Source organism: Scyliorhinus torazame, chromosome 13 (assembly GCF_047496885.1).
Source record: "Scyliorhinus torazame isolate Kashiwa2021f chromosome 13, sScyTor2.1, whole genome shotgun sequence".
NCBI classification, from domain to species: domain Eukaryota; kingdom Metazoa; phylum Chordata; class Chondrichthyes; order Carcharhiniformes; family Scyliorhinidae; genus Scyliorhinus; species Scyliorhinus torazame.
This window is the reverse complement of record NC_092719.1, coordinates 41,742,059-41,769,006: the sequence shown is the minus strand read 5'-3', so window position 1 is coordinate 41,769,006 and position 26,948 is coordinate 41,742,059. Positions and strand designations below refer to the sequence as shown.

The window sequence follows — 26,948 nt, the reverse complement described above, 5'->3', positions numbered from 1 at the left end:
GACATGGCATGACATGAAGTTACTGTGAAAATCCCCTAGTCGCCACACTCCGGCGCCTGATCAGGTACACGGAGGGAGAATTCAGAATGTCCAATTCACCTAACAAGCAGATCTTTCGGGCTTGTGGGAGGAAACCGGCGCACCCGGAGGAAATCCACGCAGACACGTGGAGGGAGTTTAAATAGAACAATTCAGTAGAATACCAGGCACTTTGAAGTCCCAAACTTCCACACCATTGTTTTCAACATTTTCTGTGCAAAATTGCAGCAGCATCTTGTTGCTTTTGCAGTTCGATGAGGTAGGTGCCGATTCCATCAGTTTCCCGCCCCAAATTGTTCTCCTCGTGTTTCCTGGGACAATCTGACCTTTTCCACAAACCATCTGCCAATTGAGAAAATGGACCTTGTTGCACTCAATTTCTAACTGGAACATGGTTGAAAATGGTCCAACTTAGGAGGCCAACCTCCCACAACCCAACTGCACCAATAACATGCCCAGCACCACATTTGGTTCTGACGCTGCACAGGCAACCCCAGTGGTCACCAAGTTTAGAGTCCTTAAAAACTGTCGTAAAGAGTCAAGTGTCAATTTTAAGGCCCAAATCAGAAACCTCAACATCAGGCCAACTAATTTCAGGATTACCTCGTTTACAAGCAACCAACCTAGAGGTCCATAAAAGGACACCTGGAGGCGACAATCACAAAAAGTAATTTTTAAAAATTATACCAACATTAATCTGGTGTCATAGAAAGCAGCTCAACATTAAAACTGCAGGCAAGTGGTGGATAGCTTTTGCCACTCACTGTGAAATGCCCTACCACATTCACCAGGAATCAGCTCCTGGCTGTAGCTGTGTAGAGCCACATAGTGGTACAGTGTGGATTCACAGCTGAACTCCTCTAGATGTTGAGTTTCCAATCTTAGCAATGATTATTTCACAGTTCACTGGCCCTGGGTCACTGCTGTGTGGAGTTTGCACCCCCGTGCCTGCGTGGGCCTCACCCGCACAACCCAAAGATATGGAGGGTAGCTAAATTGCCCCTTAATTAGAATTTATTTTTACATAAATATATAAATATTTCACGGTTGAGCCAAATGCTTGTTGCAGAAAGGGGAAGCAAACTGGAGACAGAAGTGGCCCAGAGTGGTCTTCTACACTATCCCCATGATGTGCTTCAAACACGTAATAACAGGTGACTTATAGCATAGTTCTAACCAATTGTCTGGCAGCCTAAACATATGGGCGGGATTCTCCATTCACCGCCACTAAAATCAGGCATTCCGATCGGGTGGAGAATCCCGTGTCGGGCCAAAATCGGGATCAGCGCCAGATGGCAGACCCATCTCCAGTCTCCGCTCCTCCCAACCAGTGACGGCAGGAACATGCAAACAACTGATTTACATCGATTTGAATACAATTAACAAGCTGGGAACCCAAATCCCCGTCTCCCCGTTATGAGCCTATCCTCACAGCGGGATTTCCATCAGGCAGGCTTCGGTGTAAGTATTGCCAAGCGCAGTCCTGGTGCGATGGACCCCCAGGACCCTTGGGGGATCCTCCCTCTACAGCCTGGCAGCAGCAGAGGGGCACATGACCATAGGGCTGACCCCCTTGTTCCCACTTGGGAGCCATCGTGCCAAGCTAGGGAGTCACTGCACCATGGTGCCAGGGGAAGAACCTCATTGGCAATGCCAGGTCAGGGACTGAAGTGGGGAGGGGCTGGCTGAGGGGAGTTGGATCAGCCTCATGAGTGTGTGGTGCTGGGGGTTCGAACCCCTCCTTGATGAAAGGTTTGGGGTGCTCCCTTTATCAGCAGAGAGGTCAACATTTGCATTGTGGTTGGGGGGGCGAGGGGGTCAGTCCATAGTCACGGGGAGCCCGTTCAAAATGGCGGCCCGACCCCAGTAACTGCTGGGAAATTAGCGTGTTTGGCACTATGCATATTTTTACATAGTCAAGCCATGAAAATCTCCATACCAGCGACTCTCTTAGCACCAGTGGGACAAAGTTCCAATTCTCCATTGGCAGGAGCACTTAGTGGAGACTCCAGGCCTATATGTCTATCGCGGGCAATACCTGAAACTATTACAGTCTAAATCATGAGGGAACAGTGTCAGGTGAGGGGCCAATCATTTAGGACCGAGAGATGCTAACCACTGCGCCACTCTGACGCCCGATACTAAAGGAGTTGACCATGGAAATAAAGGATGCATTGATTGTCATCTTCCAAAATTCTGTATATTCTAGAACAGACCCAGCAGGTTGGAGGATGGAAAATGTAACTCTGCTATTTAAAAAATGAGGGAGGGAGAAAACAGCGAATTACGACCGGTTAGCCGAACATCAGTATCAGGGAAAATGCTAGAGCCTATTACAAAGGATGTGATAACAGGACACTTAGAAAATATTAACGGGATTAGAAAAGGTCAGCATAGATCTATGAAAGGAAAATCATGTTTGACAAACATACTGGGATTTGTTTGTTAAATCTTAACTCGCACAATACATAAAGGAGAACCAATGGATTTGGTGCATTTGGATTTTCAGAAAGCTTTTGATAAATTCCCACAAAAGAGGTTAGCATCCAAAATTAATGCACATTGGATTGAGGTAATACATTGGCATGGATTGAAAAATGGTTAGCAGACAGGAAACATAGAACAGGAATAAATGGAATAAATGGGCCTTTTTCAGAGTGGGAGGTGGTGACTAGTGGGGTACCAGAGGGATCAGTGTGTGAAACCCAGCTATTTATAATATATATCTCAAAGATTTGGATGAGGGAACCAAATTGAAATTTTCAAGTTTTGCAACGACACAAAACTAGGTGGGAATGTGAGTGGTGAGGGGGATGTAAAGAGGCTTCAAGGCAATTCAGACAAATTGAAGGAGTGGGCAAATACATGGCTGGTGCAATATAACATGAATAAAGTATGAAGTTATCCACTTCAGTGGGAAAAACAGAATGGCAAAGTATTATTTAAATGTTGTTAGACAAAGGGACTTGGGTGTCCTTGTACACCAGTCAATGAAAGCAAGCATGCAGATGCAGCAAGCAGTTCGGAAGGCAAATGGTATATTGGTCTTAATTGCAAGAGGATTTAAGTACAGGAGCAAAGATGTCTTGCTGCAGCTGTATAGGGTCTTGGTGAAACCACACCTGGAGTATTATGTGCGGTTTTGGTCTCCTTACCCAAGAAAGGATATACTAGCCATAGAGGGAGTGCAGTAAAGGTTCACCAGACTGATTCCTGAGGTGGCAGATTGTCAATTGAGGAGACTGAGTCAACTAGGCCTGTATTCACAGGAGTTTAGAAGAATGAGAGATGATCGCATTGAAATGTATAAAATTCTGGCAGGGCTGGACAGACAGGATGCACGGATTATGTTCTCTCTGGCTGCAGGGTCTAGAATAAGGGGTCACAGTCTGAGGTTACAGGATAGGCTACTTAAGACTAAGATTAGGAGAAATGGCTTCACTCAGAGGGTGGTGAATCTATGGAACTCTCTGCCACAGAAGGCTGTGGTGGCCAAATCACTGAATCTATTTAAGAGGAAAATAAATAGATTTCTAGACACAAAAGACATCAATGGGGGCACACAGAGAGAGCTGGAGTATGGTGTTGAGATAGAGGATCTGCCACGATCATATTGAATTGTGGAACAGGTTCAAGGGGCCAACTGGTCTTATCCTGCTGCTATTTTCTGTTTCTATGGTCCATCTTCACACTGACGACACTTTGCATCATGTTATCAAGACTACCATGTTAAATAGGATAGATTTAGGAACTCAAAACTGGACATCTATGAAGCACTCTGGGCTATCAGAAGCAGCAGAATTTTATTCCAATGCAATATTTTACTTTATGGTCAGATATATCCATCACTCTACCATTACCATCAAGCCTGAGGATCAACTCTAGCTCAATTAAGAGTGCAGAAGTCCTGACACATCCAGTTGTGAATGGTGATCAACAATCAAACAACTTGTATTGTTAAAAATGTCTGTATTATTGTTGCGTTTGCTTTGTAAGAGGGGAAAAATTGTTGTTTGGGAAAAAAGTTTCAATAAAACATATTTAAAAAAGAACAATCAAACAACTAACCAGTGGAGAAGGTTCTATAAATACTCCAATCAATGATGGGGTGCCCAGCACATTTGTGCAAAAGACAATTATTCGCTAGGTGACTGATCTATCTCAGCCACCTTCTGAGATCTCCAACAGCACAGATGCCAGTCTTCATCTAATTCACTCCATGTGATACCAATAAATGGCTTATTACACAGGATACAACAAAGGTTATAGGCCCTGATAACATAGAAACAAAAAACATGATATCCCAATGCAGCCAATTATCACCAAATTAGTTGACCCTCAATCATCAACAAAGTGAAGGAAGGTCTCACTAATAATGCTATCCAGAGGCATTTACGTAGCAATAATTTGCTTACAATGACCAGTTTGGGTCGCACCAGGGCCTTTTGGCTCGGGATCTCATTGCAGCATTGGTTCAAACAAGGACAATAAAAGCTTAATTCCAGAGGTGAAGTGAGAGTGACAATAAGGATGCACTGGCCAAGTGTGACACCAAGAAGCCCTAGTAAAAAATAAGGAATAAAAGTCAATGGAGATCAGAAAGAAAATTTTACACTGACTATAGTCAGACACAGCGCAAAGTAAGATGGCTGTGGTTGTTGTAGGCCAATCATCTCAGCCCCAGGATATTGCTTCAGGTATTCCTTGGGGCAGTGTCCTAGGCCCAATCATTTTCAATAGCTTCATCCTCCCTCCATCATCATAAGGTCAGAAGTGGAGATGAGTAACCTGATGATTGCACAGTGTTCAATTCCATTTTCAACTCTTCAGATAATGAAGCAATGCGTATCCACTTCTGGAAGACGAGGACAACATTCAGGCCTGAGTTGGTAAATGATACGTAACATTTGAACCACACAAGTGCCAGGCAATGACTATCTTCAACAAGAGTGAATCTAACAACTTCTCCTTGACAACCAATTGCTGAATACCCCACCAACAACATCTTGAGGACAACCACTGAATAGAAACGTATGTAAATACCGTGACTACAACTGCAGGTCAGAGTCGGATAATCTGTGGTGAATAACTCACCTTTCGACTCCCCAGAAACTGTTCACCATCTAAAAGGCACAAGTCAGGAGTGTGATGAAATATTCTCCAATTGCCTGGATGAGTGCAGCTCCAACAACATTCAAGACTCAATGCATGAAGAACATTGATATTTCATTAATTATAGGCTATCCTATTTTTTCCAAAACAAAAACAGTTAGGCTGCAACGCGATTTGTTATAGACTTTTCCCATACTCCTACCTGCTTGGTTGTCCAGTTTATCGTCACTCCTTGTTAATTGCTTTGTAACCCACGTCCTAATGCTCAGGCGACTGATGTCCGGGTTAACTGTGAAAGTAAGGTTAATTTAAGTTATTTAGCAGAATTAGCAGACATATCTGAATTGTACAGAAAGTTACAATTCAAATTGGCTTCAAATTGCAAAAGTCCAAAGATCCCAATTTGCATTTTGAAGCTTCCTCTCACCTGTTCCAGGTGGATAGGCTGCTTGCCCATTTGTAGGGCCACTTTGAAATTGCATAACAATGTCCTTCTGTATCAAAGAACAACAAAGAACAAAGAAATGTACAGCACAGGAACAGGCCCTTCGGCCCTCCGAGCCCGTGCCGACCATGCTGCCCGACTAAACTACAATCTTCTACACTTCCTGGGTCCGTACCCCTCTATTCCCATCCTATTCATGTATTTGTCAAGATGCCCCTTAAATGTCACTATCGTCCCTGCTTCCACCACCTCCTCCGGTAGCGCGTTCCAGGCACCCACTACCCTCTGCGTAAAAAACTTGCCTCGTACATCTACTCTAAACTTTGCCCCTCACACCTTAAACCTATTTTGCCCCCTAGTAATTGACCCCTCTACCCTGGGGAAAAGCCTCTGACTATCCACTCTGTCTATGCCCCTCATAATTTTGTATACCTCTATCAGGTCTCCCCTCAACCTCCTTCGTTCAAGTGAGAACAAACCGAGTTTATTCAACCGCTCCTCATAGTTAATGCCCTCCATACCAGGCAACATTCTGGTAAATCTCTTCTGCACCCTCTCTAAAGCCTCCACATCCTTCTGGTAGTGTGGCGACCAGAATTGAACACTATACTCCAAGTGTGGCCTAACTAAGGTTCTATACAGCTGCAACATGACTTGCCAATTCTTATACTCAATGCCCCGGCCAATGAAGGCAAGCATGCCGTATGCCTTCTTGACTACCTTCTCCACCTGTGTTGCCCCTTTCAATGACCTGTGTACCTGTACTCCTAGATCTCTTTGACTTTCAATACTCTTGAGGGTTCTACCATTCACTGTATATTCCCTGCCTGCATTAGACCTTCCAAAATTACCTCACATTTGTCCGGATTAAACTCCATCTGCCATCTCTCCGCCCAAGTCTCCAAACAATCTAAATCCTGCTGTATCCTCCGACAGTCCTCATCGCTATCCGCAATTCCACCAAACTTTGTGTCGTCTGCAAACTTACTAATCAGACCAGTTACATTTTCCTCCAAATCATTTATATATACTACAAAGAGCAAAGGTCCCAGCACTGATCCCTGTGGAACACCACTGGTCACAGCCCTCCAATTAGAAAAGAATCCTTCCATTGCTACTCTCTGCCTTCTATGGCCTAGCCAGTTCTGTATCCACCTTGCCAGCTCACCCCTGATCCCGTGTGACTTCACCTTTTGTACTAGTCTACCATGAGGGACCTTGTCAAAGGCCTTACTGAAGTCCATATAGACAACATCCACTGCCCTACCTGCATCAATGGGGCAGCTGAGATACCTCCCACCCCTCACACCAATCTTTCTGTTGCTAGCCACCATTTTCCATTCAAGCAATGAACAGTCATCTGTTAGAAATCACCAGCACTGTAGCTAAAGGGTTAATCAGACCAATTTGACGTATGCTAATATTTTGACCTTGCATCGTCATAATATCAGCCTTTAGCTAGATGAGGGCTTTTCATCAGGTGGGAAGTATGATCACTAAATTGTAATATCTTAAAATGGTCACTAGTGTATTAACATGATGGCTACTGAATGTTTGAATTACGTCTGGTCCTGACAGCTCTCGAGTACTCTGGGACAAGCTAGGAGTAAATCTTGAAATTTCACTAAACGTTTTCCAACAATTTGCAATACAAATGAGGTGAAAATAATTGAAGTTAGACTTCCAGTGGTGACAGGGACGAGGTAGTTCCCACCATCGTCTTCGCTTTTTGGACTTTTTAACCTGGTTCCCAGGGATTTTGGTCATCAAACACGGACCATCACATGGGATAAGGAATTTGTTGGTGAAAATATATCTGCACTGGGAGTGCTGCTTTGGCTGAGTGAGAGTTCATTTTGGAGTTGGATGAAAACTGGGAGTTTGAGTGGTGAGTTATAAAGGGGTAAGTAGTAATTAAACTTGCTTTCAGGGTAACTAAATTAGGTATTTAATTGTGTAATTTAGCTATTTACTTGGGTAATTAAAAGCTGCACTCTAGTTAGAATCATTCCTGAAACAGGAGTCAGTTTCTAAATAAAATAGACATGGAGAGTCAGGTGATCAAAGAACAACAAAGAACAAAGAAATGTACAGCACAGGAACAGGCCCTTCGGCCCTCCAAGCCCGTGCCGACCATACTGCCCGACTAAACTACAATCTTCTACACTTCCTGGGTCCGTATCCTTCTATTCCCATCCTATTCATATATTTGTCAAGATGCCCCTTAAATGTCCCTATCGTCCCTGCTTCCACTACCTCCTCCGGTAGCGAGTTCCAGGCACCCACTACCCTCTGCGTAAAAAACTTGCCTCGTACATCTACTCTAAACCTTGCCCCTCTCACCTTAAACCTATGCCCCCTAGTAATTGACCCCTCTACCCTGGGGAAAAGCCTCTGACTATCCACTCTGTCTATGCCCCTCATAATTTTGTATACCTCTATCAGGTCGCCCCTCAACCTCCTTCGTTCCAGTGAGAACAAACCGAGTTTATTCAATCGCTCCTCATAGCTTATGCCCTCCATACCAGGCAACATTCTGGTAAATCTCTTCTGCACCCTCTCTAAAGCCTCCACATCCTTCTGGTAGTGTGGCGACCAGAATTGAACACTATACTCCAAGTGTGGCCTAACTAAGGTTCTATACAACTGCAACATGACTTGCCAATTCTTATACTCAATGCCCCGGCCAATGAAGGCAAGCATGCCGTATGCCTTCTTGACTACCTTCTCCACCTGTGTTGCCCCTTTCAATAACCTGTGTACCTGTACTCCTAGATCTCTTTGACTTTCAATACTCTTGAGGGTTCTACCATTCACTGTATATTCCCTACCTGCATTAGCCCTTCCAAAATGCATTACCTCACATTTGTTGCATTACCTCACATTTGTGTTAGTCCTGCATGATGTGGGAGCTGGTGGATCCCATTGTGGTTCCAGTGAGCACATCTGTAGTAAGTGTTGGTAGCTTGAGGAACTCCAACTCAGAGTTGATGAGCTGGAGTCTGAGCTTCGGACACTGCAACACCTCCAGGAGGGGGTGAGGTACCTGGACACTGTGTTCCAGGAAGCAGTCACACCTCTCAGAATAACTAACTTAAATTCGGCCAGTGGTCAGGGTCAAAAGAGTATGACTGTGAGTGAGGCAGGTAGCGGGATCTAGGAAGTAGGGTTGCAGGAGCCTGAGCCTTTATCCCTGTCCAACAGGGTTGATAGTCTTGCTCCCTGTGAGGCCGGTAATGGAGACTGCAGGGAGGAAGAGCAATCTGACTATAGCACCATGCATGGTACAGGGGCCGAGGTCCCAGGTTCGATCCCGGCTCTGGGTCACTGTCTGTGTGGAGTTTTCACATTCTCTGTGTTTGCGTGGGTTCTGTCCCCACAACCCAAAGATGTGCAGGGTAGGTGGATTGGCCACGCTAAATTGCCCCTTCATTGGAAAAAATGTATTGGGTACTCTAAATTTTTTTTTTTTAAATTAGGGCTGCAGATGGGACTTTAAGTTAAATAGTGGGGGGGGGGGGACGACCCGGGGGGGGGGGGACACGGACTTAAAGAAGGAGGTAAGAGTACAGGTTAGCAATGTGGTGTATTGTTACCATAAAATAAAAGTGAGGGACAGATCAAGAGAACGTCTTTATGCACCAAGGAATTATGGAAGAGCCAGGAAATATAACATTAAAACAAATTTAGAAGCTTTGTATCTGAATGCAAGAATCATTCATAACAAACTTAATGTGCTAACGGCACAAATAGAAACAAAAGGTTATGACTCTGTGGGGATCACTGGAACGTGGTTACAGGGAGAAGACCAGGTCTGGGAATTGAATACCCAAGGCTGCGCAGTATTTTGGAAAGGTTGGGTGAAAGGAAAAGAAGGTGCCGTAGCCAGATGTGGAGGAAAGAGCTGTAATGAGAAATGACAAACAGTGGAGATCAAGATCAGACTGGGTAGAAATACGAAATAACAAAGGGAAGAAGTCCTTGGTAGTAGTAACCTATAGGTCCCCAAACAGGATTTCTACACTGGGGCACTGTATAAACCGGGGAATACTGGGGGCTTGCAAGAAAGGTACGGCAATAATAATGAGTGATTTTAATATGCACATAGACTGGAGGAATCAAATTGGCAAGGGTGGCCTGGAGGCAGAGTTCATTGAATGCATTAGAGACTGTTTCCTGGAACAGTATGTTGGGGAACCAACCAGAGAGGAGGCTACTCTCGATTTGGTATTCTGTAAGAAGGAGAGATTAATTAATGACCTCATCGTTAAGGATCCACGAGGGAGTAGTGACCATAGTATGGTAGAATTTAAGATTCAGTTTAGGGTCGAGGAAGTGGAGTCCCACACTAGTGTTCTGGAATTAAGCCAAGGAAATTACATAGGTGTGAGGACAGATTTGGCCCGTTTAGACTGGGCAGGAAGGCTAAAGGTAGGACAGCTCATGGGCAGTGCCAGTTGTTTAAGGAGATACTCAATTCCTCAAAAGTAAAATATATCCCAGTGAGGGGTAAAAAACATTCATGGCTAAACAAGGAGGTCAAGGACATTATAAAGTTATATCATATTGCAACGGCCAGTGGCAAGCTGAAAGATTGGAAAACTTTCAAATATAAACAAAGGAATACTAAAAAAGTAATAAAAAGAGCCCAGGTATATTACAAAAAAAACTAGTACGGAATATCAAAAAGGATAGCAAAAGCTTCTCCAGGTACATAAAAGGGAAGAGAGTCGCTCAGGTGAATGTTGGTACCTTGGAAGATGAAACTGGTGAGTTAATAGTGGGGAACACAGAAATGGCAGAGATGCCAAATCAATACTTTCACGGAGGAGGACACTAGTAACGGGCAATTCAGAGGTAATAGAAATGGTGGAACTTGGAACAATCAGCGGCAATAGGGAAACGGTACTCAACAAACTCTTGGGACTGAGGGCAGACAAGTCCTCAGGCCTGATGGCCTACATTCTATGGTGTTAAAAGGAAGTGGCAGCAGAGATAGTGGATCCATTTGTTATGATATTCCAAAATTCCATTGACATGGGAAAGGTTCCAGTGGATTGGAAAAATGCTAACCAAACGTCCTTATTCAAAAAGGGACAGAGGCATAATGTGGGAAATTACAGACCAGTTAGTTTAACATCTGTTGTTGGAAAATTGTTAGAATCAATTATTAGGACATTTGGAAAGCCTAAGCGCTATCCATCAGAGTCCGCATGGTTTTATGAAGGGCAAATCATGTTTTACTAATTTGCTTGAGTTCTTCGAAGATGTAACAAGCAAAGTGGATAATGGGGACCCTGTAGATGTAGTATATCTGGACTTCCGTAAAGCGTTTGATAAGGTGCGGCACAGAAGGTTAATTCAGAAGGGGAGATCACATGGGATTAGTGGTAACTTATTAACTTGGATAGAAGATGGCTGACGGACAGGAGACAGAGAGTCGGGATAAATGAGTATTTTTCTGGATGGCAATATGTAACTAGTGGGGTGCCACAGGGTTTGGTCCTGGGGCCCAGCTATTTACAATCTGTATTAACGACTTAGATACAGGGATAGAAGGTTTTATAGCCAAATTCACAGGTGACACAAAAATAGGTGGGACAGTAAGGTGCAATGAGGAAATAAGAATCTTACAAATGGATATGGGTAGGGGCTGGTTTAGCACAGTGGGTTAAACAGCTGGCTTGTAATGGAGAACAATGCCAGCAGCGCGGGTTCAATTCCCTTACCGGCCTCCCCGAACAGGGAGATCACATGGGATTAGTGGTAACTTAGTAACTTGGATAGAAGCTGGCTGACGGACAGGAGACAGAGAGTCAGGATAAATGGTTTTTTTTCTGGATAGCAATATGTAACTAGTGGGGTGCCACAGGGTTCGGTCCTGGGCGAACAGGCGCCGGAATGTGGCGAATAGGGGCTTTTCACAGTAACTTCATTGAAGCGCACTTGTGACAATAAGCAATTATTATTATTAGGTAAGTTAGAAGAGTGGGCCAAAATGTGCCAATTTAACGTGGATACGTGTGAGGTCCTGCATTTTGGTTGAAAAAATGGAAAGGCAACTTATTATCTAAATGGGGAGAGACTTTGGGCTGCTCCGATGCAGAGGGATCAGGGTGTCCTCGTGCATGAGTCACAGAAACGAGCATGCGGCAGCAGATAATAAGGAAAGCAAGTGGAATGTTGGCATTTATAGCAAAAGGAATTGAGTATAAAAGTAAGGAAGTGTTGTTGCAACTATACAAGGCATTGGTAAGACCGCACCTGGAGTATTGTGCACAGTTTTGGTCCCCTTATTTGAGGAAAGATGTAGTGGCATTCGAGGCAATTCAGAGGAGGTTCACTGGATTGATTCCAGAGGCGAGAGGTTTGTCGTATGAGGAGAGATTGAACAGTTTAGGCCTTAGTCTCAGAGTTAGAAGAATGAGGGGAGATCTAATCGAGGTATACAGGATGCTAAAAGGCATGGATAAAGTAGACGTGAAGCTGATGCTTCCTCTTATGGGGCATTTTAAACGAGAGGTCATAATATTAGAATAAGAGGTAGCAAATTTAAAACAGATTTGAGGAGAAATTACTTCTTCCAAAGGATTATAAATCTGTGGAATTCGCTACCCCATAGTGCGATGGATACAGGGACAGTGAGTAAATTTGAGGAGTTAGACAGATTTTTAATTGGTAATGGGTTGAAGGGTTATGGAGAATGGGCAGGACAGTGAAGCTGAGGCCAGGATGGGATCAGGCATGATCACATTGAAGGTGTTAGGCTGGACAGGCTTAATTGCCTACTCCTGCTCCTGTGTCTTAGGGAGGAGATGCTCTGGCTGATTTTGCAATCCAGCTATTGGTCTGTAGTATTGTAAGTAGCAGATGAGGAACATCTCAGCCATGATAGAATGGTGGAGCAGACTCGATGGACCAAATGGCCTAATTCTGCCCCTATATTTTATGAACTTATAAATCTATGAAGAAGGTTGGTGGCCAGTAGATTACAGGGGGTAATCCTTCGATGGAGTCAGAAAGCCTGTGAAGCGCAGCAGGATGGAAGGTGGCGGTCCCATCCGTGGGTGTGGCTGTTCATATCCCAGTGGAAACACTGACTGGAGTAATGGCACAGGTGTTTGAAAAACAGCTTGCGAAGCATTTTGATGAGCTGAGAGTGACTTTTCGGCCAAAGATTATTTTTCAATACATCGGAGGAGGTGGAGATTTTCGTCAAGAAGCATGGACTTGATTAAATGGATTTGATCAGGATTTAATGGCGACAGTTGGGAGGGGTTGGGATTTGTAAATGGTATTTTTGTGTTTTATAAAATAAAAACGTTCCTAAAATATTGATTAAAAAATAATTGACGAGTGATTTGGGAGAAGCCAGGCTCAAAGGTAATATTGATGCAACTGCAATGTTCTATCATCCACATTTCTGCATTCCCTTCAAGTGCACAAGTGCTGAATTTGCCCAAGTGTGATTTGTCCAACATACCGTCCTCATCTCCATTTTTCCGTGCCACTTGCTTTAACGTTGGAAATGTCCTTTCTGCCCAGCCCCTTTTCCTGAGGCTTGCTCGGATTACCGGGTAGTAGCCAATGATGGTGAAAATTTTCCTTTCCTGTGAAAATGAAAGAGGGAAAGATTTTCATTTGGACACTGTCTGGTCGTACTCTCAGAAGTCTGAAGTGCTTCACAGTCATTTATAGCTGTCCCAAGAGATGAGCATGCAAATAAGACATGCTCAATTTACTCTGCAGGGAATCGAGTTTGGAGGAAAAGTTTGGATTTTCCTCTGCAGAATCATAATGAAATGTGATAAGCGGATTTCTGCATTGGTTTGGTTTCCTTAGCCAACATCATTTTTCAGGGGAACTCCAGGCATTGTAAAGATATTTCACTGATACCTTATCTGTTTGGGGACAGGAGGCAAATGCTGCTGTGGTACTGCAAGAGCTTGAAAATAAACCACAGTACATGGTTCTATTTAGAAAGAAGGGCATATATTTCAGAATGTGGAAATGTCACCGAGGGCAGGCCACAAGGTTCCTAGATTTAGAAATTCCAATGCAGAGGTGCTCTAGCAGTAAGGAGGAGGCAACAGGAAGACACTGTTTGGCATGGCCCCAAGTAGTGCAGGGCAGTGAAGGGAATGGCCAGGGCTATCAGAGCCAATACCACTATTCAGCACATGGTCCCTCAATGTTGTAGACTGGACCCAATGTTAGTGATGGTGGAGTCTCCAATTTCCTTCCATCACATGACTGACCAGGAATCTCTCCCACTCTTACTGCGTGCCACTACCGTATTTTGAAAGGATTTTCAAGTTAACACACAATCTTTCTGGCCACGTTATGAATGCAGCTTTCTTGACCATCAAGTCCCGGACTGGGACTGGAATGGGAACTTCTGGCTCAGAAGCGGGACACTATCCACTGCATCACAAGACCTGTGCCTCTTCAATTTAAGTCACTGCATTTTATGGTTTAGGCAACTTATCGATACCTTGACTGCTGTTTCTGCTAGAAATGTGACCAGTTCCAACCTCTGCTCAGCTGAACATTTTAAGATATTTTCTGTCGAGAAAGAAAGATTTATTATACTGAATGTTAATTCCTGGGCTAAAAAATTACTATCTATGCAGATCAACAATAATCGGTGGGTTAGTCATGAAAGCCAACCTGTAGACCGTTACTTTCATAAAAGACGAGATTAATTTTAATACAAGCTATTACTTATTTAGGTTGCCCTCTAAAATTTTTATTGCAGGGCAGCTCGGTAGCACAGTGGTTAGCACTGCTGCCTCACGGCACCAAGGACCCCGGTACGATCCCGACCCCAGGTTACTGTCCATGTGGAATTTGCACATTTTCCCCGTGTCTGCATGGGTCTCACCCCCACAACCCAAAAAGATGTGCAGGCTAGATGGATTGGCCACGCTAAATTGCCCCTTAATTGGGAAAAAAAAAACATTTTATTGCATCCTTTCTGGGGGACAAAAATCTGTTTAAATGAGTAAACAGTACCTCCAAGAAATCAAGACCTCATTCCGCCCTTGCCACTAGTTTGCCCATGGCAGGGAGAAGCCCTCACCAAACGGGTAACCTGGCAGATTTAGCTGCGCAGGATGGTGCTGAGAAAAGGAGGACATCTTTTGTGTGTCCCCTGTGCTTATCAAAGGAACTGCCCCACTCCCAATATCACACGTCACCTTTACCCTCGCATCTGACATATCAAACCCACCCCAGCCCCCTCGCCAGTCTGCCAACCTGGCCTAGTGAAATCCTCCCCCCATAACTTGGTGTCCAGTGGCAATTTCCATTGGGGACAGCCTGCAGTCGCAGAGGTGGCCACCACACCCACCAGCGCTACTGAGACCACAGAGCTGCTGCCCATCCGATTGGGTGGGTGATCTCCTGCCCCTAAGGATTGGAAACCCCAGCGCCAGCTTATTAGTGGGAAATTGGCCGTTAAATGGCAGTGAGGCGGCTGATCTTCCCATGGTTGGGCACAACACCATCTTTTTAGCCGGGTGGTAGGGGTCATGACGACCTGTAAAGTCCAGTCCCGAGACTCGGAGTCCAGAACCTGGTAAGAGTAGGGTATCTCACAGCAGGGAGGGGCGATCATAGAATTTACAGTGCAGAAGGAGGCCATTCGGACCATCGAGCCTGCACCGGCCCTTGGAAATAGCACCCCACTTAAGCCCATACCCGAAACCCAGCAACCCCACCTAACCTTTTTAGGCACTAAGGGCAATTTAGCATGGCCAATCCACTTAACCTGCACATCTTTGGACTATGGGAGGAAACCAGAGCATCCGGCGGAAACCCACACAGACACGGGGAGAACGTGCAGACTCTACACAGTGACCCAAGCTGGGATCCTGGAGCTGTGAAGCAATTGTGCTAACCACTGTGCTACCTTGCTGCCCGATGATACACAAGGAGGGTGGGGAGAGGAGATGAGCCTCTTGATGGAGAGGCAAAGGGGAGAGGGAACATCCGCAGGATGCAGACTTTGAGTAGGATCGCCCAAACTGGAAAGGAGACCCTCAAGGGTGGTGTGCCCCACCTGCACCCTTTTCATGCCCGAGGCCTGAGCAGGTGATCTGCTCGGTTTCCCCTTGGCTCTTCAGGGGTCATGAACTCCTCTCGCTAACCTGGGTGCAGATAAAATTCTGCCCTGATGCATTTTACATGCTGAATGGCAGCTGTTAATCTTTTCCAAACTATCCTACCATGTGTGTGCAATGAAAATTGGGAAGGAGCAAAGAAGCTGGCTACAACAAAGTGACCACTATTTCCCCAAAATGTTTTTGGAATTATTCTTTAACACAGAATCTCTGACCTAAACATCAGACAAACAGTAGGGGGTGCTCATTCATAGATTTTAATTGTGAGGTGAATTTGTCTCTTGTTACTGCTGAGGCGGCAAGTTACGAAACAAGAAATGGAAACTGTTTTTCCCCTTAATTTCCAAATGGACTGGAGCAGTTCAAGAAGGCAGCTCACCACCATCTTCTCAAGGATAATTAGGGACAAGCAACAAATGCTGGCCTTGCCAGCAATGCTTGCATCCCTTAATGAATAAAAAGAAAATGATGGAAACTGATTAATAGCAGTAACATTCAAAAACTAATTTGAAGAAAATTGCTAAGCTAGCCCCAACAGGCTAGAATGCAGTCACAGACATACTCTAAATAGATTAAAGTTTGGTTTCCATACATTTGAAAGAAAACACCTTTGTTCTCTATAAATTAATGTTGTGACCAAAAGCTCAGAATTAGATATTTAACCTAATATAAATATGTTTCTCAAGTTTTTTAATCAAATTAGTGACATGCTTCTGAATTATTGTCCCAGATTGTCCTGGTGATGTAACGGGGCTTCCACATTGTGGTGCAAAACAATCAGAAAATTGTGAAGTGAATTTACTATCGTTTCTGCCAGTTGGGATTTTCCTGACCTTTGGCAGCACTCCCCAGTCAGAATTTTGATTTTTCTGGATTTTCTACTGTTCACTGTCACGTAGAATTAAAAATAATGCATCTGGTACTGTCATTGGAGTGGCTTACAGGCGATAGGTGCTGCATGTTAAGCTACCATACAGTGGACAGCATTCGCTACCATGTGAACCGAGCACTCTCAGATACGGAAGGGGTCCAGAATCATAAATCCTTCACGTAAAAGAGAAACTTGCAACAGAATGTCTGACAGCACGAGTAGAATCCTAGATTTGATTTTTCACCTTTCTCTCCTGACACATTTGAAATTATTGCTGAAGGGTGCCTGATGATAAAGTCTTGAGAGTTATGGGGCAGAATCTTACCAGCCACGCGGAGAAGGCTTCTGTGGCCCCCCGGGGGGAGGGGGGGGGGCTTCCCCCTTTGCGAGGGAGAGCTGGTAGGTGGTGATTTAACCCGAGGATCACCACACCTCAGGCGAGAGGCAAGATTGAGAAGGCAGAATGATCTCTGCCAGCACAGGAATTGAACCCATGCCGTTGGCCTCACTTTCAGGATGTAACAGGTGGTTAAAAATAATTTTCTCCATATTTTAGGTTGGGTCCAGAGTTTCCAGCGGAAAATTGAATCATGAGAACTACAGGAACACAGCCTGTGATTTTTCTATTAATTCTCCAACTGTGTCAATTTCTTAGTTGGTAACCAGAGAGTCAGTGTCATAGCCTTTGTGTGTTTTTTTTTTTTATTTTATTCTCCTCCTTTTTCACGTTTTCTCCCACATTTACACCCATCAACAATAAACAATAATCAACAAGATATGTCAATCCCCATATTAACAACGATCCCATCCGCCCACCAACCCCCAAACCTCAACCCGCCTGTTTACATAAACAAATGACAAAAAGGAATCAGGGATTACCCGTAGTCACCCTTAATCTACACGGCTCTCCACCCCCCCCACCTCCCCACCTACCCCCCCAACCAATGCCATCCAGCCTCTAAGAGAGTACCGTACATGATACCCCAAAGTTGTACCCCCCCACCCCCCCGCCCCCAAGTCTCCAGCTCCTCCCGTCCAATGCCTCTTGTAAAACTTCTCCTCCCAACCTCGGTTCCCTCCCCCAACCTCGGTTCCCTACCCCTAACTTTCCACCCCGGCTAGACCACTCGGACCCCGTTCTGTCAGGCTCCGATGGCCGCAGCCCCTCCCCCCACCTCACTTCGTTCACTGGCCGGCTTAAACCGGCCAGCGTGGAGGCCCCCGCCCGGGTCCCTTTCCCCCTTGCCCGGCCCTAGAAAAGCCCAAAGATCCCCTTTTAGCACACAAACCCCGCATATCCACCTACACCCCAAAGAGCCCTCCTTTCGAGTGAAAGTCCTGTCCCTTCCCTTGTCCAAATATATGCAGCATTGGCTCCTTTAGCCTCTCCACCCGCGCGCAGTGATACAAAAAAAAAGAAGAAAATACAGTCATGAGGTTACATCGGCACATGACCATTCCTCAATTTGTCAGTTCTGCCACAGTCCTTCTGCCTTCGCAAACTCCTCCGCTGCTTGCGCCGTTCCAAAATAAAGGTCCCTGAGCTTGTAAGTCACCCTCAGCTTCGCTGGATATACAATGCCGCACCGCACCTTGCTAATGTACAGTGCCCTCTTCACCTGTTTGAAGGCAGCCCGCCTCCTCGCCAGCTCCACCGTAAAGTCCTGGTATACACGTATACCAGCTCCAGCCCACTGCACCACCCGCTTCTGCTTGGCCCAGCTCAGGACCTTCTCTTCACACTGTACCTACGGAAGCACAGAGTCACTGCCCTTGGCGGCTCACTCGCCTTTGGTACAGGCCTCCACGACCGATGAGCCCGATCCAGTTCATATCGGGAGGGGTCCTCCCCCTCCCCCAGTAGTTTTGCCAGCATCGCGGCAAAATACTCAGTCGGCTTCGGTCCTTCAACTCCTTCGGGCAGCCCCACGACCCTCAAATTCTGTCGCCTGGATCTGTTTTCCAGATCTTCCATTTTTCCTCTCAGATTCTTGTTCGTGTCCATCACCTTCCGCTTCTCCTTCCCCATCGAGGCAAGTTGATCACCGTGCTGCAATACCGTCTCCTCCACTTCCTTCAGCGCCTCCCCTTGCTCTCGCACCTCCGCCACTGCGCTTGCCACCGCCGTCTTCACCGGGGAACCCGCCTCCTCCACCAGCACATTCAAAACCTCCCTCATCTCCTTCCTCACCATCTCCATGCATTGTCGCAATCTGCGCCAACTGCTTTTGGAATTCCGCAGCCATCACCTTAGTTAGTTCTTCAGCCATAAGCACTGCGGCCTCCCCTGGTGCTCCAGCCTCCATTTTCTTTGTTGACCCCGCGGTGACCTTTCCACTCTCCCACGGACTTTCAGCCGCTTTTTTCCCGGCCGTTTTTTTGGTGATTTTCGACATCCTTCGTCTCCTTGCGCTATCCCCCGACTTTTACTGCCGTCGCTGGCCCTAGGACCGGGCGTTACTCCGCGAAAATGCCATTCCCGAACGGGAGTCCTCCAATGTGCGGCTGCCTCCCACCCACCGTCATCGGAAGTCCTGAGCCTTTGTGTGTTTTGATGGCAAGTCTCTCAGCAACATTTGTGGAGCAGCAGGACAACTTCCTAATTTCCACGTTTAATTGTTCACGTGTGAATGTCAGAAGGTGTTGTCCGACATACTCCGTAATAAGTGAGCAGTGGTAGGCTCTGGCCAAAGCTAGTCTGACCGTTGTAAGTTACCTTGAAGGTACCAAATGTCAAAGGCTTGTACTTCCACAGTAATTCTCCCATCGTCTGTTATAACATCGGTGGAAAATTTGCAGAAACCCAGGAGAAACAGCATAAATGACATTTAAGTTCTTATTAATGGATTTCTGTGGATTTTTGACCAAAGCCACAACATTGATCAGGAGAACCGCCATGGAAATTCAATGTATACATTTTCACCAGATACTAATGTGAGAGAACAGGATGCCCGAAGAAAAGGAAGAACATTCAAACATGTTTGTTGATATTTAGCAACTCTGCACATTATTTTCTTTTATTTATTCTTTCATGGGACGTGAGAGTCACTAGTTAGGCCAGCATTTGTTACCCATCCCTCACTGCCCTTTGACTGATTGGCTTACTTTAAAGGGAGCGAGCTGCTTTCTATCAGACACCTGTACCTAGCCCTCCCGACCTGGCTGGCTCCTTTGCGGAGAGAGGCATCTCCTAATCCTCCACAACTTTCATTCCATCGGGCCAAACGTTGTGGTTCACAGTCCTTCAGAAGAGTCGTGAACTCTAGGGTGCAATCAAATCGGCCCGCTCCCGTTGACGTAATCAGGATCTCGCCAGAGCATGGTGAGAAACCAATAATCACCACTTAAGTCCAATCTCCATACAATTAACGGGAAAGTCCCCTATCCAACGGCTTCCCGTTAACTAATTGCCTTCCCAGCAAGTGGTCAGGCGGGCACCGATTAGTACTCCATTTTAAAAATGTGAAGCTGCCGAAAGAGCAGCTGCGTAGACCCAAGGAGTTGAGTAGTCATCCTCACTCACAGGCACAGAGCCCGGGAGCACTGGGGCTGCTACCCCTGTGCTTGGAGTGGGAGGGGGCGGGAGAGGAAGGAATGGGTGTTGAAGCACCCACAGGTCCACCATGGCAACCCCTGGAGCAAGTAGTCCATTCCAAGGGCAACCACAGCCTCTGCCCGCCTGCCCCACCGACCACCCATGACTCCCACTGATTGCTAAGGCCCCTGGACGTGCGGCTGAAGGCTATAGCTAATTGAGAATTGGCAATTGAAGTTAAATGAGCACTTCACACCACCCAAGTGGATTCCTGTGGATAGACATGCCATGTAGCAATTGGGAGTTATTGCCCAGTCACAGACCGTGATGCCTGAACACTGCAGGAAGCAGCACCTTGCACGCAACGGCCAACATCCGAATACCCAGGGGCTGGGCCTCCAATCAGCTATGGACCTTCTGGAGGGTCACTGAAATCCCCTCAGAATCTCATGGCCACACCCTACTGTCTGCATCAGCTCTGGGTAAACCTGTTCCAGAGGCTCAGCATCTGACTGGGACCCAGCTGGGTCCTGGGATCCAGCAGACCTCCGACTGCTGTCTCGCCTGGGCAGTCCTCCAAGGTGTTCTTTTGGGAGACAGCGGAGTGGGGCCACCCCAGAAGAGCTGGTGCCGTCGGCTGCAGGTTCTGTGGGAGAATGGACATGCGGTCAGTGGGAGGGATGGGTCAGTCTGTATAGAATAAACAACTCAGGTTTTGACAGGTGGGGCTGGTGGATCCTCACCTCTGCACCGTGCGCCGACCTCCACGGTGGTCACTGCTCTGTCCTCAGCCACACTCGCGATCTCTAGGAGGTGATAAATCTGACGTCCTGCACCCCGCTGCCCATCTGGACCCTCTCCTGTCAGTTATGGACCAACTTCTGCTGCGGGGACACAGAGGGGACCTCCACCGCGTTCAGCTGTCGTCCCAGGTTGACGTCACCCAAGCGTGGGGCTGGCCTCCGTGACTGTGAGTGGAGTGGGGTTGGCTGTTCAGGAGCGGTTTAAGTGCTGCTGTCACTTGCTAGCAGGGGACTGGTGAGCGCGAACCTGGGCAAATCAGCCGGCGAACCATGATTCGCAGCATGAATCCCATGGAGCCTCGTTAAGTGGGCCAATTAACATTTCATAGCGGTGACGGCCTTGCCGGCCAAGCTTCGGGGGCACACAGCATTTCCCGCTCACTACTACATTAAAAAAAATTCCATTAAATCGTGTCCTTAATCACGTTTTTGGGCCCTGGGGAGTTTCTCATCGGTTTAGCCCACACTTGGGGCATAATCTACCAGCCGCTTTGTACCCTCACCCGAGCACGATGCGGCCGGCAGATCCCGGGGGAGGCCTCTTGCACGTTTCCTGACAGCCTTCACGCCTCACGGGATATATCCAAGTCCCACAAGGCATCAGAATCGGAATATCACTCAAAAGGGGCGTGACCAAACTGTGCTTGCCTAAGTAGAGTTTAAACTTCCTGAGGCGAGCTTACCCAAGTTCTACCGGCCTCCCGGGATCTGCCGGCCTCCCCAGGGAGGCTGCAGCCGGGTGCCATTTAATATTGGTCCACAGAAACATGGACCGCCTGGGGGTCTTCAGTGCCATCGGAGGCCCCTGGGTGGTATGGGATAAAGCCCCTGGCCTCCCCCGGAACACCCTTTCTCCTCCTTTAGGTTATTCTTTCCTATTGTTCCCTTCCTACTCCTGTTTTCTGCTTTAATTTTATTTTTCAAAAGACTGGTGAACAAAATTAAGACTCATGGAATAGGAGGGACAGTGTCAACTTGGACAGAAAACAGGAATGAGACTGCCTTGAGCTGGATTAACTAAGAAGTTGCAGGAACCATTAACTATTTTTGGAAATCCATTTGCTAAATGACCTTATCATTCTTAGTCCACAGCACTCACTAAAATACTGTAAAAGTCAAGCTCTGTACCTTGCTGTGTTAATACTTGATATTTCCTGGTGCTGTTATATCTCAACGGATTAGTTACCTATTGTAGAGAAATGTGTACTCGGTCAGAATGGTCTGAGATTTCATAACAGGAATAAGTAGCAAGTTTGAAGTGTGTTATCACAACTACAATAGTGTGGTGCTCATGTTAATCGAGTAGTTATCCGGAGGCATGGACTAATGGCCCAAGGAACACAAATTCAAATCCAATTGTTAGAGTTTGAGAATTCAGTCTGGATCACTAAAATTGTCACAAACACGTAATCAGTTCACTAATGTCCTTTAGAGAAGGAAAACTGCAGCCCCACATCAACTTGGTAGACTCTATCATCTAAAGTGCCTAACAAGCCACTTAAGTCATATTAAGCTGCCTTAGTTCCACAAGAAGACCCACCAAATTTTCAGAGCATCCAAGGATGGTAATAAATCCTGGTTTTGTTAGTCATTTCCATTCTCCAGAAATGAATTAAAAATATGACATGCAATTGAAGCAACTATGCTGCTAAAACCAAAATGTTAATTAAAGCACCTTTCCAATATGAGGGTCACCACACATTACAGCTTGGAAACTTCACTGAACAGTCTATCCTTTTTGATACTGCTCCCTGATGGCATGGCAGAATCTACATACGTACATCCGTGCATATGAATTAGGAGGAGTAGACAAATTGATCCTTCGTGCCTGCTCCGCCATTTGATAAGATCATGGCTGATCGGATTTCAGCCTCAACTCCATTTTCCTGCCCGCCTCCTTGTCAGTCAAGAATCCATCCACCTCTGCCTTAAAAATATTCTATGATTCTGCCTCCATCACTCTCTGGGGAAGAGAATACCACAGACTTAGCTGCGAGGGAAAAAAATTCTCCTCATCTCGGTCTTAAATGGGGGGATGCCTTATTTTTAAACTGTGTCCCCTAGTTCTAGCCTCTCCCACAAGAGGGAAACATCCTTTCAGGATCCACCCTGTCAAACCCCTTAGAATCTTATATCTCAATGTGATCATCTCTCATACTTCTAAACTCCAATGGATACATGCCCAAATGATACAACTTTTCCACATAAGATTACCCTTTCATTCCAAAAATCAGTTGAGTGAACCTTCGCTGAACTGCTTCAAATGCAAGTATATCATTTCTTAAGTATGGAAACCAAAACTGTACACAGTATTCTAAATGTGGTCTCACCAATGCCCGGTACAATTGTAAAAAAAACTTCCCCACTTTTATATTCCATTCCCCTTGCAATAAATAGCAATACTCCATTTAGCTTCCTCATCACTTGTTGTACTTGCACACTACATTTATTGGGATTCATGCACTAGGACACCTCTGTACCATAGAGGGGCTGCAGTCTCTCTCCATTTAAATAATATGCCATTTTTCTATTCTTCCTGCCAAAGTGGAAAAGTTCACATTTTCTCATATTATCCGTGAGGTATTCTTGTACTAAAAGACCATCAAACTGCAGGTAGATGATGGATCCACTGCTATTAAAAAGCCTCCCTGATGCACTTTTTGAAATGTCACGGATTAAAAATTGTACCAAAATTGTATCAACGTTTTTGTAAAATACCAATGGCAACATCCTCCTATAAAGATCTTACATTGTTATCATGGGCAAAAATATGGGCCCTATGCCTGCCTAATTTATGGGCAACAAATAGTCCATAAATTAGGCAGGAATTGGGGGGGTGGGCTGTTTTCAAGTCCTATGCCAAATTTGGCAAATGCTAGTTAGTGGCTGCTCTCTTCAAATGTTCTGTTTTAAAGCATAAAATGCTGCTGCAAGCAATGGCAGAGACGTATCAATAATGGTATATAACACTAAGGATTCTGCAATAATTCCTCAGAATGCACTTTCTATTTAAGTAATTGAATGGCATGAGGCATAACTATATTTTATGTTGGATTCAGAAATCCAGAAACAAGAATAATTTTTGAACAAACAGATGTTCACCAGGATATCTAACCAGCTATACATAAAAATAGAAAGTATGTACTTTTGTTTCTTGGCACAAGCATTACTGCATAGGTAGGAAAAATAAAGCATTGTCTCTTGGTCATGATAATAGGTCAGCCGCCAACTTTCAAAAGTGTGACTTCCCAACATACCTCAGAATTTTCATCAAATATTTTTTCCCTCCTGCGCCATTCAGGAATCATTGAATCTTTCTTGGAGAATTCCTGTCTGTTTTTGGGGGGGTTCTCCTTCTTTCTGTATAGACATTGCTGCCATTATTGTAAAATAGTTATCAAGTTGCAGCATTCAAAATCTTAAATATTTGATTACATGTTGATAATTGGAGGCCATAAATTATGGGCCATGTTTATGTTTGGCTTGTTATGCTGGGGAGCAGTGTCCCTACCACATCATGAATATCCTAACCTTCAAGAGCATGTAAACTATGCAAGGGAAGCTGCAGGAGACCATAGGGCCCATGATTGGGTCAAGAAGACCAGAGTGAATCAAAAGAAAAAACATTGACTTGAATGACAAATTTGACTGCTTGCTTTGAACGACAGTTAAATCTTGCACTGAGACTGCTCTGGTTAAAGTTTGGTACATAGAACCTAAAACAATTGTATTTTGCTAGCTAATTGAATCTAATTTATTATACAATAGCCAATCATCTAACTTAATCAATTTTTAAGGATGCTGGGCAAATCCTATTGTCAAAATCAGACTTGTGGCATGTCTTTTTAGTTACGTGGCTTTTTAAACCACAACATTTTGATATCACAGAATCATTAGGGCACAGGAGTCTGCCATTTGGCCCATCGTGTCTGCAATGGAAACATTACATGAATCTCAAGAATCATTCACTCAAAGGACCAAGTATTTCTTTCAAAGAGCACCAGAAAGGTATTTTTTCCATACCAGTTGCATTCCTGATCAAGTGAATGGAAGCTCAGAATATTAATGCTTTCAATAACTATGTCTCAAACATTGCAAGGTGTAAGAATTGAATTGGATCTCATCCATATGGATCAATGTTTCTTTGGAGCCAAAGTTGTAGTTTAAAAACTTAACAAGATTAGACAGAACTAGGTTAGGAATTTGTAAATATAATTAAAATTGAATCACCAGGATCAATGCCACAGAACAATTGTCAGTAGACAACAAAAGGAAGACTGTGCACATTTTCTATCATATTATACAGTACAGCTTGCTGGATGTATTCTAGAAGTCATTCTTCAAATGTAAAATTTCAATAGTTGTTTTCCAACTCCATAATGCCATTATGAAAGACTGGCCTGAGTCTTGAAATTAGCTTCTCCACGAGCTCCACACGTTCTTCTCTGTGCGAGAGGAGCTAACTGTAAGAAGGACTGATACTGTGTGGCCAGTGATTCATCATTCACGAGGACTGATACCTTGAAATGGAACGGTAACCAGAACTTGGTCCTAGCTGACTCGTACTCAGGTTGGTTCGAAGTCAACCACCTGCCAGGTATAAAAATCAACACAGTCATAGGCAAACTCAAGAGACACGTCGCCACACATGGCATCCCTCAGAGGATAATGATGGGCAACGCTCGCATATTTGTCTCCAGGGAGTTTGGGGACTTTACACACACATGGGACGCATTCCGGACCTAGAGATGGGAAAGCTGATAATGGGGGGAGATTTTAATACGGTGTTGGAACCAGGGCTGGATAGGTCGAAGTCCAGGACTGGAAGGAGGCCGGCAGCAGCCAAGGTACTTAAAGATTTTATGGAGCAGATGGGAGGTGTAGACCCGTGGAGATTTAGCAGACCTAGGAGTAAGGAGTTCTCGTTTTTCTCCTATGTCCATAAAGTCTACTCGCGAATAGACTTTTTTGTGCTGGGTAGGGCATTGATCCCGAAGGTGAGGGGAATGGAGTATACGGCTATAGCCATTTCGGATCACGCTCCACACTGGGTGGACTTGGAGATAGGGGAGGAAACAGGAGGGCGCCCACCCTGGAGAATGGACATGGGACTGATGGCAGATGAGGGGGTGTGTCTAAGGGTGAGGGGGTGCATTGAAAAGTACTTGGAACTCAATGATAATGGGGAGGTCCAGGTGGGAGTGGTCTGGGAGGCGTTGAAGGCGGTGGTTAGAGGGGAGCTGATATCAATAAGGGCACATAAAGGGAAGCAGGAGAGTAAGGAATGGGAGCGGTTGCTGCAAGAACTTTTGAGGGTGGACAGACAATATGCGGAAGCACCGGAGGAGGGACTGTACAGGGAAAGACAAAGGCTACATGTAGAATTTGACTTGCTGACTACAGGCACTGCAGAGGCACAATGGAGGAAGGCACAGGGTGTACAGTACGAATATGGGGAGAAGGCGAGCAGGTTGCTGGCACACCAATTGAGGAAAAGGGGAGCAGCGAGGGAAATAGGGGGAGTGAGGGATGAGGAAGGAGAGATGGAGCGGGGAGCGGAGAGAGTGAATGGAGTGTTCAAGACATTTTATAAAAAATTATATGAAGCTCAACCCCCGGATGGGAGGGAGAGAATGATGGGCTTCTTGGATCGGCTGGAATTTCCCAAGGTGGAAGAGCAGGAAAGGGTGGGACTGGGAGCACAGATCGAGGTAGAAGAAGTGGTGAAAGGAATTAGGAGCATGCAGGCGGGAAAGGCCCCGGGACCGGATGGATTCCCAGTCGAATTCTATAGAAAATATGTGGACTTGCTCGCCCCGGTACTGACGAGGACCTTTAATGAGGCAAAGGAAAGGGGACAACTGCCCCCGACTATGTCTGAAGCAACGATATCGCTTCTCTTAAAGAAGGAAAAGGACCCGCTACAATGCGGGTCCTATAGACCTATTTCCCTCCTAAATGTAGATGCCAAGGTCCTGGCCAAGGTAATGGCAATGAGAATAGAGGAATGTGTCCCGGG

The 26,948-nt window shown here is 45.5% G+C and overlaps 1 protein-coding gene across 1 annotated transcript in view; it reads right to left on the bottom strand.

The window, feature by feature from the left end:
* The window catches only part of LOC140387801 (protein monoglycylase TTLL8-like), a 134,491-nt gene that overhangs the window by 103,453 nt on the left and 4,090 nt on the right, over positions 1-26,948 (bottom strand). The window contains exons 3-7 of the mRNA XM_072470928.1: positions 24,187-24,289; positions 22,058-22,115; positions 14,091-14,161; positions 13,080-13,206; positions 5,354-5,440 (exon numbers count right to left, since the gene is read on the bottom strand). Of these exons, the coding sequence (XP_072327029.1) occupies positions 5,354-5,440; positions 13,080-13,206; positions 14,091-14,161; positions 22,058-22,115; positions 24,187-24,289 (446 nt within the window). The remainder of the gene's footprint in view (positions 1-5,353; positions 5,441-13,079; positions 13,207-14,090; positions 14,162-22,057; positions 22,116-24,186; positions 24,290-26,948) is intronic.